Source organism: Bombus terrestris, chromosome 10 (assembly GCF_910591885.1).
Source record: "Bombus terrestris chromosome 10, iyBomTerr1.2, whole genome shotgun sequence".
Lineage (NCBI taxonomy): Eukaryota > Metazoa > Arthropoda > Insecta > Hymenoptera > Apidae > Bombus > Bombus terrestris.
The window spans coordinates 1,962,366-1,980,473 of record NC_063278.1 but is presented as its reverse complement, the minus strand read 5'-3'; the positions used below and the strand labels follow the sequence as shown (position 1 = coordinate 1,980,473).

The following is an 18,108-nucleotide window of genomic DNA, read 5'->3' as shown; positions in this document are numbered from 1 at the left end:
CTCTTGCATTTGTCCTATGGGAACGGCGCCAAGAATCCAAATGGCCAGAGCTGACGTTACTCGATTGTCCCAAAAGATACGCGATCATGCGATCGAGTGCGGCCAAATCTTCACTTGTACTGCCAGAATTACCCAAACCTTCTGGTGGATTAAAGCCACTGGGCGGTGCCTCTGGCTTCTGTTCAATATTTCTAATTCTACGTATTCCATTGCTAGCGAGAAGTCCAAGTTTTGATGTAAACTGCGTAAGCGGTAGATGGCTTTTAAATTTACGCATACATAGGATATCGTTATAAATTACGAGATTTCTAATATTTTAATTATCTCTTCTGGACAGTTGACCATAACTCGATCTCTGCACCTTGCGGAATGTTTCGTCATCTACAGCTTCACGCACTGCTTCGTTTAATGTTTGTTCCAACACGCGCTGTTTCGTCTTGCTCAATGCATCGTAAAAACTGGTAATACTTCTTTTTTTTTTTTAATTTTGCGTTAAATATCATAAAACATTAAATATAAAATATATCATATTTTTAAGTCAATGAAAGGATTTTAGAAACTTTTAATTTTCTTCTCAGACACCTCGATTTTCTTCTTATTTCCATTCAACTAGCAAAGGCAACAAATTTTATAACAGAAACATTGTAATTACCTCGAGTCTAGGGAGCTGTTATCTGATGTTCTTATCACGGACCAAGCGGATATCGTGTTCCCAAAAGCGACGTAGTTCCGGCGTCGATGTGCATGGCGCGACTACTTCCTTAATCTAACCGGAAACCACAAATCTATTTTCAGAACAGATATTCTACGCCTTTTTTACCATTTAATTAAACTATACCGAATGTGTTCCTTATTAAACAAAAGCATGACCAAAATTTTGCATTTTCCACGTGTTACGTCCGGTGACTGTGTACGTGACCCGGAATCCATCCCTCGAGGCGGCCATTAGCTGTGCAAATATAATTAGTCGGACCGCAATAATCCTAAGGAACTGTAATAAAACTAAGCATTTGTATTTTATCGTTAGGTCCCTTAATCGTTATAATATATATTCAAGTCCAGACGTTCCTTATGGTTATTGCTCCATCAGCTAAAAAATTAGAAGGTCGGGTTTGTCCCGTGTCCAACGGTCATTTCCACCTTCAAGTGACCGGTGATGGGGCGACCAACACCCAGCAATAGTTTTCCTCTGCGACAGGATCGTCACCGAACTTCGCTGGTTTACCATCGTCAGATCAGTCATCATCTCTAGATTGGTTCAACATTTTCAGATCAGCCAACATCTCTGGATTGGTTCATCATCTTCAGACGAGTCAACATCTCTTCACTGTCTAGATCTACTTTGGATCATTCATTCGTTTAACTTATATCTATACGCACCGAACGAACGTGCCTATGTCTACAAGTTGTTGGAACAAAGTGTAAATTGTAACCTGTTAACTCGGGTTATAATCGATTCAACCACCTCTATTATCCTAAACGAATTAGGAGATCGAACATTTCGTGGCATCGATTGTATAATCGTAACGGGAATTTACGACTGCCGTTGACGCGCTTCCTCGCGATCGCGTCTCTCCGCGAACGGTCGAACGCCACGAGCAAAAGCAATGGTTTTAAAAATTTCCGAATTTTAAAACTGATAATTCTTACAAAATTAGAATAACGAAAAAGGGCACTGAATCGCGTGGAAATTTTAAGAAACGATGCACAATTAAGATATTATTTGATAAACCTGATTAGCACATCGTGTCCTTTTTATAAAGATACCACGAAGAATACGTTTCAATTATTAATAATCAATAGAAAGAAATTTTTTTTAATTCCCTCAAAATTTTCCTTTAGCCAATTAATCAGCAGATCTACTCTACAGATATCGCTCTAGCATCGTTGTATTTGCTTACGTAATCACGTGACAATAATATCGTGATATAAGAAATTATTAGGAAAATGACATCACGTGCGAGAGGCGATTTGTCGCGTTTTATCTTCGAGAAATCAGCTGTTTCGTGACCTTGCTCACCTTCAACGCGACGATGGCCGTGATAAAGACGCACATGACGTTACAAAGGTCAAGCACGCGCTGATTATCCCGTTGCAGAAGAATTCGACCGGCAGGTAATCGGTGTACACATAAACGTACGAGGTGTCGTAGTCTGTGTACGATTCTCCTTTCATGTGCGGCATTTTAATCGGTCGATAGATTAGCCATATACATCCGAGAGCCCAGAATAAACCTTGCGGGAATAAATTTCATCGATTGCCACGGTCAGATTAACTGCCATTCATTAATCACTGCTGATGGAATGAGAACGCCGCACGGTCGCCGATACCTCTTTTCCTATCTATCTTCCCTCGCGAATTATTCCGTCTGTCCGTGTCGATAGCTGGCCAATTTCAATGTCTCTTTCGCGGATATAGAGATATATGTATTTCGATTTACGGGATCGTGAATAAATAAGCGGGGAAAAACAAGTGAATTCTCCACTCGATCGTTAAGAAGGTTTTTAAATAATTTATAGAAAAACTGGTGAAATACGAGCCAATGAATCTCTTTTATAGAGGAGAAATTTTTAATTTATTTGACTGCCACGTTGGCCATATTTCTCCTGTGACGCCACGGTGTCGTTGGTGACCGGAGCGCTTGAACTTCTTACAATTGTAAAAATTGAATGAAAATTGATAGTTGGGACATTTTGAATATAACCGATAAACAGAAGATACTTTGAAATAAAAAGTGCCCCATTGAGCTATTAGACATCTTTATTAGAACATGAATAAAAAAAAAAAATCGGTACAAATCTTGCATCTGTGGCGTCCTGAGTGAAACATGTGATTTCGGCGTGGCAGTCAAACTGTTAAAATTATCCTTCCAGGTATTAAATATGTGTTTTACTATCCCCTCACACATTTAGAAACTATCAAGAATTTCATGTTAATTGTGATTAATATTATAGGATAGTATCGTAGACTAACATTAAAATAGCAATTTCATGTTAATCACCAAGTAATATAAGAGACAGTACTTGGGCGGACTGGACTGCCTGAGCGAAAGGGTTAAACAAAAGTAAATTTGGACGAAATTCTATACAAGTTCATTATTTTATATAAATTTAGTTATAAATTAACCATTGTCTAAGTTAAATTATAAAAACTGTTATTTCATTAATCACCTCATTTTTTGACCTCACACGGTAAAAATAGGTATACACAAAGTGTCGGTAGGTTTAACGTTAAGAAGATACATCCCACAACCTTCTGGCTAAGTCATCCTTGATGGGTGTAGCATCAACGCCACACATACCGCTGTACGTGCACTGAGTTGGAATTACGCTGGAAATTGTTGGAAGGTGAACGAAGACGTTTGGAAAAGCTTCGTGGAGGGGAAATACCGAAGACATTAATTCACCTTACTATGGAGTTCATTTTCACGCCGATCCCCATTTCCGTGAGCCAGTGGAGGCAATTCTCGCATGGTTCCCCAGCTGGTACAGGAAATATCACCTTTCCAGAGAGATAAAGCCAGAGAGTAATAGGAAATGAAAATAATTAGCGTTACTCTCTTACCTCGTAATACACGTTTTCCTTGTCCCTACACCAAATAACGCGTTCCACTTTCAGCTTCTTCAGCAGCTTCTCTAAGACCTTCGAAAATAATAGCGACAGATAAAACAGATAGAAGAAGCTTGTATCAAGTCTTCTGTCGCGCTACGTTGTACAATGGGGCATACAATTCTTTTTTCTCTCCAGTTATCTCGGTTGCAAGATGTCTGGGTAATTGGATGCGATTTACTTTGTAAGCCGAGGCTATTTTATTTCTGTAGATTCTTTAATATTCATTCGTTCTTTATTTTCTCAAATTTAATTTCTGCTTTGCTGTCAAATTGATAAAATAGTAAGTAATTAATATAATGAAAGGAAAGTGAAAGTTAAAAGAAATTCCTGTTCTTTCAACTTGCTTCAGCCTCATTATTCCTTTTTCTAAACTTAATTTGTTTTTTGGCATTAAACCGATAAAATAATCGATGTACTAGTTTGATTAGATAGTCAAATTATTAAATATATAATTCCTCTATTGAAAATAAAGTGGTGGATGATATAAGAGATCGACGAGGTCGAACAATGTAAAATGTTATCCAGTATTGGAACTATACCAGTGATATTCTGTTACTAAAATTATTAATATGCTATTACTGAAAATTACATTCTACGTATTAATAAACGAGATTGGTATTTTATGTATCAAAACAACAGTTCGTGGATATTCCAAAGCAGCCATATCATGAGTCTCTAATTGAGGCTAAATAAACTGAAATTACTCAACGATAGTAAAAATAAAACGAAAATAACGTTCGTCTATCAAACGAAATTGTAACATCGTAATAATTGAAAGAATATTCTAGTGTTGTAAAAGAAGCACAATAAATTTCCATTTGGTGTAAAGAAATCTTAGTTAGTGCCCGATTAAATAAACTCCTATTGAATATATCCGAACGTATAAAAACCCATAGATAGCGAAGAGAATCGGCAAACTTCTATTATACGAATTGTTTATCCCCCGATCGACTCATATAAAATATAGATGGAGTTGTGTAAGAAGCATTTCCAATTTAACGTTTAATTGCTTTCGTGGAATCGTGAAGTACGTCGAATGACGTAAAAATTGTTATAATTTCGCTTTAAAATATTAGGTTATCCCATAAGTTCGTTCCGTTTTTCGAGCGGTTATATATGTTAAGATTGTTTACATACCCTTTAGTTTCATGAAAAAATGTAATCCCCCTCTCGTTGTACAACTTCTTCCCATTTTTCAAGTGCATCGGTCCCCTTATCGCCGTATGTTCATAAATCGACACATGAAATGTTTACACAAAAGTCAGCACGAACTTATGGGATGACCTAATAGCAAATGACGTAAAGTTTCGCCAATCTTCGTTCAGATCGAACCCTATAATTGTAAGCTATAACTTCGGACTTAGATTTTCATTGCGCTACCTCAGAATCCCAACAGAAAATCAATATCTTTCTATCTCATCGTAGCGGTTAAGGATTAAAAAGCATAATATATCGTTTCCATTGACACGAAAATCGAGTCACTGTCGCGCCGACCGGAAATGCCACGTTCTCGACTTCGAAGATGTCGCCTATCGGCTAAATCATCCTCGATTTCGCTTGCCTAAGTCGTACATCGACTTTTGGTTCAACTAGCAATTTTTCTGGTTTTTCGATCTTCTTCGTTCGTTTCAAAGGCAGACCGAAGATCAACTCATGCTCGTAACTAAACGTAGATACGCAAACTAAAAATACGACACCGCCAGGCATTGCGATTGGTGCGACAGTAGACAGAATCGTGCAGTTTATACTGACGTTTTCGCGAAGTTTGGTTCTTTCTGATCTAACCGTTCGATCTGGAAACGATCGTCGAAGCATCAGTTTCATTAACGAGCCGCTAGTCGTTTTATTGCTGCGGCTTTAATCAGCGAGAAGTTGGCTACGAGTTAGTTGAAGGCTTAGTTCGTTGTCCTTGATGGTTTTTTTTAGTTTCATTTATTATTACGCTTTTTAATTTCTATCTATTCTTTCCTCTTTTCATTTCAATTTCAAACGAGTGGAAAATTGTGAATTTATCGTAAAATATTTTTTCCATAATGTTTCAAAAATTTCGCGTTGGTTTTTATCATAATCTTTGGCAAGCTTTTAGTTCAGAAGCTATAAATAGATCTTAGAAAGAGGAAAGATAGTTCGTTGAATAATAAACTTTGGTCAAAGTGCCAAAAATTTGGCTCAGTTGCGAGATCAGTGACCATTCTACTTACACGTTGAAATGCGTTTTAGTCTAAATTGCTCGGCGACTTCAAAAACGTATCTGCTTAGTTTTATGTTTTAATTAGAAAGGAGGAACGTAGGATAAATGTGAGGAAGATGTCGAAGAAGGGAAGGAAATTTTCAAGCGCCAAGATAATTGCGAGACAAGCACGTTATTTCTTTTTTTTTTTTTACGAAATAAACATTTATTTTAACAAATCAACAGCGTAAAGACTAGCGTCTAGAGACTAGTCCGACATTTGTCTGATCTAGGTAACTAGAGGCCGCCAGGAATATATCGCGCGAAGGGAAATTTCGAACTCTGCCGCGATTTTTACGAAAATTGAGAATCCTTCTTTATCTCTACCAAAAAACCCCTCGCTTTTGAAGCAAATATTATTCAAGCGAGATGTGCGTGAAAAATGTCCTCCCTAAACAACGAATTCGAAGGAAATCCTACTGCCATAATTGACAAGAACTCTGTGACATCGCGTTAATCGCGGTCTTGGTCGAAGATACAATTTGTCAGGACACTTTTCTTTCCAAGTAGAAATATTTTTCATTCGATCGCGCAACAAGGTAACGTTATCGTAATAAGGAAGCAGCTTACAGAGTAATTTTTACGCGAACGATCGAAGCGTTCATAGATCGAAAGTGAAAATCTATCAGGGATGAAATTTTATTCGGATCGATCATCATATTGCTAAAAGTACTTGGACGCGACTTTTAATGCTTTTAAAGTTCCTTTAAATTCATTTCGCGGAAAAGTTTACTTTCGAGATAATTAGATAGAAAAGTTGCGGAATGGAAAATATTTCGAAACTTGGAAGCGCTAAAACTCCTATCGTGGAAAGTATCTTTTTCTTTTATACGTAAATACGTATATCTTTGTGATTAATTCTAGAGAAAACGTGCGTATACGCGCGTTCATAGAAGTGGCAGAACTTTATAAGAGCAACTTTTGAAATACCAGTTAAGACACGGTATTAAACATGATTATGTCCACGCTACGATTATTTTCTACTACCTTCCAACGTATTCCGCTTCATGAATATTTCCAAAGTTGTTCTTAAAGTCCACTATCAAGATAATTTGACGTTTTAATTTAATTTCATACTTAACTTCGTTCGATTCAACCATTAATTCAATTTAATCTAATTTATCGCCCGTTAAAATAATCAACTACCTATCATATTTAACATCTTATATTAAATATTAAAGTAACTCGGTGTACATATTTAAACCACTATTACATTTCCACGAAAGTTTACACTCTTCGGAGTTTCTTCGATCTTTCTCGACGATCGTATCTTCGACCAATTCAAACGCCATCGACGATGACATTAAATCTCTAAACGATCGAAAGCTAACAAATCGATTTCGTTCAATTCCGTAAGCATCTAATCAATGGCTGGCGAGTGCCAGCGTAGAATTATTAATTAATCGATGAATATCTTCAATTCTCATAAAAACCGGAATTCTAGAGTTTCCCTTGGCAGCTCCCCGCCATAGTTTCACACTTCGTCTTGTCACAATGTTTGTTTCACTCGTTTCGCGTCGCGATAAACCATCGTAACAAATTTGTTATGACTAATTAGTCATCGCGATTAACTTGCTATCTTATCTTGCTAAGAAAAATTTCTTGCTTTTTCCTCTTTTTGGCTTTTCCCTCGACCTTCTTACGATCTTTCCCAGTATCTTTTGTTTCTTGTCTCGTTATGTACATACGGTGGTTTCATTGAATGCGTTAAGTACAGACCTACGACGCTTCCGCGGCTGTTTTTCTACACGAGACTGTTAGTTATTTATTTATTTAGTTAGTTACTTTTTATTTTCTGTTTTCTGCTTCTTTTAAGGCCATACTTAAGGAGAGGAGGAGCGTTTCGTTTAAACAACTTTCATGTCTGTCTGTCTGTGTATGTATGTATGTATGTGAGTTTGCGTTCGACAGCGTGAAAAAGATTTCGACGATTGTAATATGGTGAGTTCTATTAGAGATGCTCGGTATTCTTATTTTTCAGCATCTTTTCGACACTTTGCTTTGTCGTTTTCTTGTTGTTGTTTCGATCGTAGAGATTCTTCGTCTGTATGATTCGAGAGATCACCGTGTTCGAACTAGTTTGATGCAGTGATCCTCGTGAACTTCTTTGGGAACAGATAATGATAGGCAACAAGTTTTCTCTAAAATTTACGCGTACTTTTGGTATAACGTCACGTCGAGTATACATGTCGAGGCTTAACGACTTTTGGATGCCGAGTGTGGTATTTTCTTTTTTTTCGTAGTTGAAAATTCGCAAGAATCGCTGCAAAAAATCTAGCGTGAGAGTAAAATGAGTAATCTAAAGGGGGACATGGTTGTTTTTGAAAATACGGAAGTCTCGTTGGAAGAAAACTGAGAAGTTCGATAGAGCGAATGTTCGGTAAATATAAATAAATGGCAATTTTTTTCCATTTGCAGATCAATTTGGATTTCATCGGTCGATCGTATATTACGCGCAATTATTTTATTTTCGTTACACAAGAAAAAGAAATTCTCGAAGAATCAGTGTATTTTCTATTCTACAAAGAGAAGAATATTTCATAGAACGAAGTGAACAAACAGATATAGCCGAAATGCAGACAATTTGGAATTTGTCAATCAATGGTATTTTCAACTCTCGCTGTGTAGAAATAAAAGTAATAATATCGAACAAACTGAATAATAAATAGATTATTCTCTGAAATGAAGATAAATTGAAATCTATCGATCAATTGTATTCTTAATTTCTGTTATATGAATAATAAATAAATCCTAGAAAATACGCTCTTACGAAATATCGAGACAAAGGAACAGCCTCAAGTCTCTCGTTCTCTTCTCCCCAACATTTCCATATCTTCAAAATACAACAGGAATAATTAATCGTCCCCGTTTTTACTTTACATCAGTGTATATACGCCATATGGCGTGTCTAAATCTAGACTCGCGTCTATAAACTCGAAAGCGAATCGCACGACGATTTCAGCGTTGCGTATCGAGTATAATACCAAACTTGTACATATTATACATATATATATTTATATATATATACTTCATTTTCGAAAGACTATTTAGCGTTGGTGTTACCAAAGAAACTGAAAGAAAGAAAAAAAAAAGAAAAGAAAAAAGAAAGAGATCACCACGTTCACATGTCATGATTTAATCGTCATTTAAACGCAACACGTATCAAGGTCCCTCGAGTTTTTCCCACAAATACAAGTCACCCTTTTTATACCTTCAATCTCATTCTCCTTGTTTTTCCTCTTCTTCCTCTTTACAATATACCGGAAGGTTCAGAGTTTGCTGCTAGGATATTTTTAGGAATCTTAAGGCCACGATACCAAGTTAATGAGCGATCGTTAAAACGAGTCGTCGCTACAAGGGATACGCGCTATTATGGCGTCTAAGAGAAAGAAATCGCGTGCTTTTTCTGGTTCACGATCTTTCTCAGCACGCAGAAAGCGACACATCGACGAAGAATCGTCGGTGGTTCAAAAATCTTTCGTTCCTGCTGATCGAAAGCATCTCCCTTCCAATGGACGAATCATTCTTCTCAGGAAGCATTTGAAAAATCAACTACCAAAAAACGTTCCTCCGAGTCTATTCGTTAATACTTTTCATCCATCAGTCGTGCTACGGAGGAAACGAGATGTATCGTCGGTTTAAAAAAATAGCACTCTCTCTCTCTCTCTTTCTTTCTTTCTTACTTACTTTCGCTCTTTCTCTCGCTCTTGCACTCTTTATTTCACTCGTATCACTCTCATGGTCGAATATTCAAAATGGATTCACACGATCACCGAGTATCAAAAGAGAACGCAACCTCGACTGAATCATTCTCGTCGAAAAATGGTAACATCGCTATATCGAAAATCACGCTACTACAACGTCAACTGTATTATATATCATTGTGTCAACGATTCTTTCGATTAAACCAACCGAGAAAATACTTGTTTGTCTCCTCTGAGATCGAAGAATTCTACCTAAGTAACGTATTAGGTCGCCTAATAAGTTCGTTCACATTTCTTTGATATTTAGATGTTTTTAACTTCGGTCCAGTCTCATCCTTTTTTGGATATCGATGGATAGTTAATTCTGGAATATTCAAAACGTCAGACTGAGCTGCCTTGTACTAGAATTTCATTCTCAGTCACGGTTCTTAAATATGCAGGAATCAAAATGATATCAACCGAATCGTTCTTTACAAGTGCTTTTTCTGGGTTGGCCTTGATCTTACCGAAGGTTGGTCATTGGTCAGCTTGATCGCTTATCGTTCGGTATTCATAAAATAACGTCGTAGAGACGACGAACTTATTGGACGATCTAATTTAGGGTGTCCCGAGAGATTGTCCCATACATTGATCAATGAATCATCAGTCGCATAACTTTATTTCTCTTTCGGTCGTGAACTTGCGTCGAGTAATCCTATTATTCTCTAAATTATCAAACGTCTTGAAGATTTCCTCACCGTGGCTGGTAGACCAAAGAGAGAGAAACACAATTCCAACGATTCAATAAATTATTGCTAAAAAGTATCTACCTTATTCCATTAAGAAATTGTACAAAGACAAGAAGGTAAAGCTTCTCTTATTCTACCTTGCGCAAAGAACCAACAATTTTTTATTTCCCTCGGAAATTATTTAAAAAAACAAATAAGGGACCAATTTTTGGGACACCCCGTACAACTCCAAAGCGTTCGTTTCTGCGTGCGAATGAAAGCATCGGTAGTCAAAACGAGGGGTACTTTCCGTCATGTAATCTGGTCCTGTGGAAGAGAACAAGAGCTGTCAAAACAGCTCGTCGTCTCCGGTGTGAGTTCTATTAAAGTGTCCATCCTCGAAGGGAGCGAGATCGACGATCGTCAAAGGGGGAACAAATGTTATTTTCGTTTTCGGTTGAAAGGTTGATCGTATCTCCCTAGAATGGGGCGAAAGATATTAGAGGCACGTCCTCTGTTCAGACCGGAGCGCTAGGTCGTCGTAAGAGGGACGAGAACAACGAACGCCGAGGTGGCCGCCGCCATGGCCGACGAAGACGACGCTCGTCGACCGCGAACGATGACGTCTGTTCCTCGACGATCCCCAAAGGTCAAGCTTTCTCTTCCTCCTCGTCTATCTCCTCCGACGATTCGGAGGAAGAGGTGATAAGGGCGGTAGAGAGACTGGGAACCTGGGCCGAGTATGCGAACGAGCTCATTCGGATCCGTTGAGGATTCCAACACTCTGGCAGGGAATGGGATCCGTCCTCCGTACACTTGTCCGATTGCGACTTCTCTATGGAGCACAGCTCCATCATGGATACTCGCCTAGCGGGTGCCTTTTTGCTGTCTGTAACAGGGAAACTGTTTTGAGGGTTTTAAGTTTTTATGACGGAGGATTGTATGTTTGTTACAATTTCAGGTTTTACGTATAAACTCGTACAGAAGGTGAATTCAGAATAGGATAGTCAGACGTTTCGCGGTTGGTTTTTCCAAGGATTCGATCTAATGTCCGACGACGTTGGTATAGGATTTTATTTATCAATTATTTATAATGGATCGACACGTTGATGCCGGCAATGATATTCATTTTCTTTGCGAGGCAACGCCGAATGCACGCCGCAAACTCGCGTGATCCACCGGTGGTACACGCCGGACTCAACGTGTTAAACAGGAAACGATGGTTATTTAACGCGAACTAAATACGGTAACGTGCTATGACTCGACAACGCAATTCCCACTCTCTGACTTTTCGACTCGCACTGACTGTTAATTCGTCTTTCTCCCTTAGCATCCCTTTGTTTTTCTCATAACCCTACCGCGCACGTGTCCGCAACCGTTCGTTGCCAGGGTCAGGTAGGCCGTCTTTTCGCGTAACTATTCGATCGAAGGACCAACGATACATCGAAGGGCCTGTCTGCACTTAGGCTTTCTCGCGACGTTGTTTATGGCTCAGCCGATATCTCTTAGACCTTTCGTCCACGATACTACATTAGTTATTATCAGTTGGTTGCAACGCTATCGCGATATAGCGATATAATTCATAATATGTAATTTAAATTATATTAATATCACAGTCGGAAAGAACGGAAGAGACGAAAGGAATAAGGGGAGGAACGAGAAACGGGTCAGACGAAAGAGAAGGAGAAACGGATGGCAATTATACCAACTATGTTACGTTACAGAAATAAAGCACGCGTGTCCTCTAAATTAAAGTACCGTGTGTTTTAAAGATAAAAAAGGTGTATTATCTTAATTTGTCCCCGAAGGTAAGCAGATATAGCATACCGCAAGAAATCTCGGTAATTTTTATCTCGCGTAAGTGGTTTTCGAATATAACTGCAAGGGAGTTGAATCGTAAATTCTATGCGACGTTTATGTCACGTAATAAACCTGCATATTTAGTGGCAATGAAATCACGACTGATAATGTTACATTTCATGGTCCATAACGAGATGTAACTGTTTTATTCTTAATATCCCCCTTTTATATTTCCATCCTTACTCAATGTCGAGTATATTTAATACCTGACTGAATTTACGACGTCTTTAACGTGGTTTATATACCTTGCTACACTTCATCTTTATTAATTATATCTTCTCGAGAAACTGCAAATCTCTGTTGTTCATTTCATAAATAGAACTTTGAATTTTTTCTAAAATCGCATACATAGATCTTATATGTTGCATCGTTCAAGGTGCAACATTTTCTTTTAACATCTTAGTTAGCAGTGAAATGTAAAACTTTACGTCATTGTACTGCATTATAACAAGCTACTATATACAGTTCGATGGTTTTTACCGTCTTACCTTTCTCGTATTCACTGAAGGTTTTCGTGGGCGAATCCTCCGTCTGTTCTGTCCCCGTCAACGTGTACTCGTCACGCTCGTCCACAGTTTCCTGGCAATCGATACCATCCGGGGTGCATACGCTCTCACCACGGAATAGACCAATTACTGACTGGACCTTTGGCTGCTCGATTCCACCTTTAATTAGAACCAAGTGTTACTAACGAGGTTAATGAAGATTCATCGAGTGTTTCGGTTCGACCACCTCTAATATCCCCCCCCCCTCTCTCTCTCTCTTGGAACATCTCTGTTAAGAGAAAGTGCACAAAGTTGATCGTTTTTCTAGATTATGCACATAATAAAGACCACAGGCGAGAAAGCTGTGATAAGTTCATTTTGATTTTTTAAGTTTCATCTACTTACACGCTTTATTCCAAAATCTAATAAGAGGATGTAGCTTTTAATGAAACGAAGAATGTAACTCGTATCGTAGTGCTCGTATCATCGTCTTTATTCCGTTTCCCTTCTTTCATTCGTCGGACGAGGACACGAACATAATTTAAAAATCATTACATCGTATCTATTATACGAAACGAGGAAAATTGCATTTGTTTGAATAAAGTTTGAATATATGGCTCAGGATATTAGCCCATTTCTCATCGAATACACGTTAAGCGAATAAAAATCTATGGTCCACCGCATTTAATGAATTACAGCCGTTATTAACCATTTGTGCTCGTTGCTGCAAGGGAACTTGATAACCGAACATCAACACCATCCGGTTAAATAAAGATTAATAACGTTAGGACATTTAAAAATGGTTTGCATTCGATTGAAAAAAAAAAAACAGTTATCGTAAATTTTGAGAACCCAGTGTTCCGACGTACGCTACTACCAATCACAAGTATCCGGACCATTATTTCCTTCGCGAGATGCAATTTCACGTTTTATACGACAAAATCACCAAATTTTCGATATAACAAAATTCGACGTAACAAATAGGTGTGAAAAATTTGCATTTGCATTTTTCATTTTATTCTTTGTACCAAACGTATATTCAATCGTGAAACTGAACGAAAAGAACGTTATAAACAATGTTTAGCTGTAGCGTGTGTAATTCGACAAATATAGTTACAAGCTCCATGAATTTTTAAATGTTCACATCGACACAGCAAGCCGATAGCAAGGAACATCGATGTTTCAGCTGGCCAAAGTAACCGAAACACCCTGTACATCGTAGAAAAATGTGAAACACAGAGAAGTGCTCGTGGAAGAACTTGGCAACGCAAAAGTGTTCCGAATCGATAGTTCGAGGCTGAGAATATGCACGAAAGATTCGATGAGATCGATCGTGTGCGATGCACGATCAATCGTGTATTACGGTGACAAGGTGCTTTGTGTATGTAAGAGTGTAGTGTACGTGTGAGCGTATTTAAAGAGCTCGAAAGGGGATTGGGTAACCCAAAGATCGAAAGAAAAAACGCATTCGCTTTGTAGATCGAGAGAAAAGAAAAGAACGACACAGAAATTTTGAGACCACTTGAAGATAACATTTACATGTTGTTCGGCCGGAAGTCCGAGGCTAGTATCCTCCGAGCTCGTTAAGCTGGCCCGCTCTCGCAAATACGGCTCTCCTGTAAAGTAGCGTTCTTTCAACATTTTACGTACCTTTTTATCTATTAGCCGAATCGACAGTCAGAAATATTTTATTTTCATACATGAACCTACGATTAAATGTGCTAGATATATAGATACAAATTTTAGAATATAATTGGATATTGGAAAAATTGTTGATTTGGTCCAAGATTATTATTGGTTGATTTTAGTAAATGAGATTTTTAACTAATATTAGCTATGATAGATCAATTAATATTTAACTGATTTATTAACGCTAGAATTACCACGCCAGTCAAAATGATTGGTATTTTAAAATTTCCACTTTGTGTTATATCTTTTCTCCGCGATGATGTAATGATTTTTGCATGTAATGATAGCTAAAGGAATAACATAATAAACTTTAATTTCGTTTTATTCGTTTAGAACGAAAGTAACTTTGTATCATGGTTACTTGTACCAGTACCAATATCGAATCAACCTTGGTAGGGAATACCTGAAACAACTCGTAAAAGTTTCAAAATATATCACGAATAACTTGAGAGGGGTTACCCGAGCCCCATAGAAAAGTATGTTAAGGTTTCTAGTAGGTGTCGGAGAGTATAATTTGGGTATTATTTTTAAAGATTGTTAAAAAAGGATGATTCGATAATTCTTTCGTCACGAGTAACTCTATTTGATTCTCTAAATAGTCGATACATTTAATAAACGTTTGATAATCCGATAGGAGTAAATTTTTAAGCAATTTTTAAACATCTTTTATTTCGTTCGTTCTACGAATCACCTTTCTTTAACACTTTGTTGATTTAGTGAAAAACAGAGTGCACGATGTAACAAAACTACGACCGAGTATTATCAGAAATTTGTATCCAATACCCGTGGCGAAATGATGTATTCGTGGTATCGAGTGGATTATTTAATCGATCGTACCTAAGAATGTCGCTGACGGGGAACTGTAAGCCAGGTACTCCTTGTTTGAACACCAAGCGGGGAATTCATTCTGTTTAATCGGGTGCCCGGAATCGTAATCGTCTTCTCGCTTCCATGGCAACATGGTCTCCGTGGCTGTTGGTGTCGTTACTCTGTAGGTTTCTACAATTCGACAAATGATACTATTATTACTACTTCGATATTACTAACACAAATCTTGAGACTTGGGAGAAACTTGAGACTTTCGAACAATTCTGTCAGGTATAACGAAGATTTTAAGAGAGAAATGGTTACCCTTTTTATTATCAAGGGATTTAGCAAAAATTCCAAAATCCTTTAAAGAAGGATTTTTAAAGAGACGACGAAACCTCGAAAGAGATATTTCACGTTTCAAAGGTTGATATTCTACGAAATTAGAATTTCCTCTGATACTAAAAGATTCGCGAATTCGCAAGAGATATTTCAAAATACGAACGAAATGTTTCGTAGTTTAAAGAAACTTTACGAGATTTGGCAGAAATTTTGGCAGCCGAACCATTTTAATCTTTTTCGCTATCAGAGTATCCGACAATTTTTCTTACGCCGTCGAAAGGAATTTCAAAGACGGTTAAATCGTGCAAAGTACTCGACACTTGCACAAGGAATGGTATTTCCATTGAAAGACGAACGATCTTCGGCGATACTATCAACAACGAGGAAGAACTCACCGTCGCGTCCTAATTTCATGTCGGGATCGTCGGTATTTATGGTGTCCATTGAGGTAGTGGTGGTGGCGCCGTGGTGGTTGTCCACATTCACGTTCAACGAGTCTACGGAAATCGAGCGACGGGAAAATTATAACTATGAATCGGGACAGGAATTAGCCGCTACGCCTTTTCTTCTCCTGTTTTATATTCGAAAGACACGCTTCGGCAAGAAGTCTCGTTGAATTATCTTCCGCGGAACTAATTTGTCAAAAGAATCGGCGCGAGGATGAGAGGATAATTCGAGAACTTTGCGCGCCGTTTTCAATCGACGACGCGACGTAGCCAAAAGCTTCGCTGAAATGAACGAAAAAGATAGAAAAAAAGAAGAAGAGAAAGGCTGTTCTTACCGGAAGTACGAGCTGTGAAAGTAATCGCCGAGTCCCAGTCCTCTTTGCTCGAAGGCTTTGAGGTGTCTCCGTTCTCCAATTCGTACAGGACGCCGTTGATGTAATCTACGTTCAATGAAAATTCACGTATTCAAACGAGATCCTTTTTTTTTCGACTGCGAAAAAAGGCGTCGATATCTCTTTCGCCAATTTTACCTTGTGTGAACAACTTCGTCGAGCCATTTTGCTGGAACTCCGGAAAACTCACGTGATTCTGCTTACCGTCCTACGGTTCAGTCGAGAGAAGGAACGACATTTTAATCGCAAATCGTACAGTACATCATATAATGGAAACTCGTATAAACTCGAAGAACGCGCGTCAACGCGAGAACATTCTTACTTTGAGCAATTTTTTACTGCGCTTGTGACGATGCTTGTGCTCTCCCATCATCCGACGTATGTTCATGTGCATTTTGTAATTGACTTGGGTCGAGAGATCGCGATCGTTCACCGCGTGTCGGCTGTAGCTTAGACGCCGATGCTGCAACAGTTTCGTTCCATGCTGTAGAGAAACGTTTTTGCTCATTCGCCTTCGTTCTTTTCGTTTGTGCAGGATTTTTCTAACATATACATATACATCCACGAATACATACATGCGACACAATTCGTCTAATCGTCGCGGCAAACAAGCACACGCAGATTCAATCGTCGAAGGCGGTTCGAAAGTCTCTTAGAGTATTCGTTGTTCTTCTTTCGATCGCCACGCGTGCGAGCAACTCAAACGAGTTTCACGCATTGCAAATGAAATTAAGCGTTATCGGTGGAATTTTAGCTGTCGATGTCGATTTTCATTTCATCAAGAGAGAGAGAGAGAGAGAGAGAGTACAAAATATAAATTAATATATGGAATTTTAATAAGTTGATCTCAAATATTAATACTCCGTTTCACGAAAACTATGAACAACTATGAAATTTTTATTTCTAAGCGCGAGAAGAACGACTTTAAATTCAGACTATCTAAATTCTGACGTGGCTAACGTTGGAAGATAACAATAGAAATTTCCAATACAATTTATTCTATTCATTTTGTCTTATGCGCGCCTTTCTCGAAAACTTTCGCAATTGACGAACACTAAGTCTTCTGGAGTGTGAAACTTTCAAAGCTGCAATTTTCTCAAATCGCAGATCTCACCGCTCGTACCACTCGTCTCCTAAGTCTCGCGTAATACCATTACGTAATATAACTAAAGGATAGAATCGACAGCACGAGTTCCAAGCAGCGATACGATTATCCTTCGAAAAAAAAGATCAGTCCTCGTCAGCAAGGTTTTCAGGGACATGCATACACGATATGTATATATATGTATATATATATACACGCACATAAAAATCCGAATACTCAGCAAAAAGCGAGTTTCTTACCCTCTTGTATGGCTTGCAAAGTTCTTCGGCCAATAGGTGGTGGATCCTGGCGTCCGTCAAGTCCTTCTTGGAAGGGTTGTACTCCAGTTCTTGGAGATCAATATTCCAGCCCGCTTCAAGCTGGCTGCAACTCGGACTGGAAGGAGAAAGAACGAGACTACATTTTTATGACGGGCTGCCACTTCAAGATCGATACTGTGTTTCGAGGAGGGTCCACCGTTCAATCGAGATACAATGCAGACTTATCTTCTTCGGTTATGCTCCTTGGCCAGGGTGTATACGGGCTGAGTCATGCAGGGAGTCATCGACACCCTACGGCGTTTTCTAACGCTGCAGCATATAACGGGACATTGCATCGGATGGAAAGTTACGTCGTGTCGTGTCCTTTCGATCTCACCGATGTGACGGAACTTTTACAATAATAGAAATTGCTTCTCCTCTTTCTTTTTCGTTAACAGCGTCGTCGACGATAAAAGTATGAAAGTGTATA

At 38.5% G+C, this 18,108-nt stretch overlaps 1 protein-coding gene across 8 annotated transcripts in view; it reads right to left on the bottom strand.

Moving 5' to 3' along the window:
- Window positions 1-3,080: 3,080 nt before the first annotated feature.
- LOC100651167 (probable Na(+)/H(+) antiporter nhx-9) overlaps window positions 3,081-18,108 on the bottom strand; it is a 43,148-nt gene continuing 28,120 nt past the window's right edge. For 2 of the 8 annotated variants that reach the window (XM_048409296.1, XM_048409290.1), the window contains 11 exons: window positions 17,619-17,754; window positions 16,597-16,758; window positions 16,413-16,482; window positions 16,218-16,322; window positions 15,832-15,933; window positions 15,125-15,286; window positions 12,602-12,778; window positions 5,365-11,142; window positions 3,565-3,642; window positions 3,407-3,501; window positions 3,081-3,330 (listed from right to left, as the gene is read on the bottom strand). In XM_048409296.1, coding sequence (XP_048265253.1) covers window positions 10,904-11,142; window positions 12,602-12,778; window positions 15,125-15,286; window positions 15,832-15,933; window positions 16,218-16,322; window positions 16,413-16,482; window positions 16,597-16,758; window positions 17,619-17,754 — 1,153 coding nt within the window. In that variant the 3' untranslated portion in view covers window positions 3,081-3,330; window positions 3,407-3,501; window positions 3,565-3,642; window positions 5,365-10,903. Of the gene's footprint in view, window positions 3,331-3,406; window positions 3,502-3,564; window positions 3,643-5,364; window positions 11,157-12,601; window positions 12,779-14,137; window positions 14,215-15,124; window positions 15,287-15,831; window positions 15,934-16,217; window positions 16,323-16,412; window positions 16,483-16,596; window positions 16,759-17,618; window positions 17,755-18,108 lie in introns of those variants that run through there. The other 6 variants (XM_048409292.1, XM_048409291.1, XM_048409293.1 and 3 more) reach the window with 6 other exon arrangements.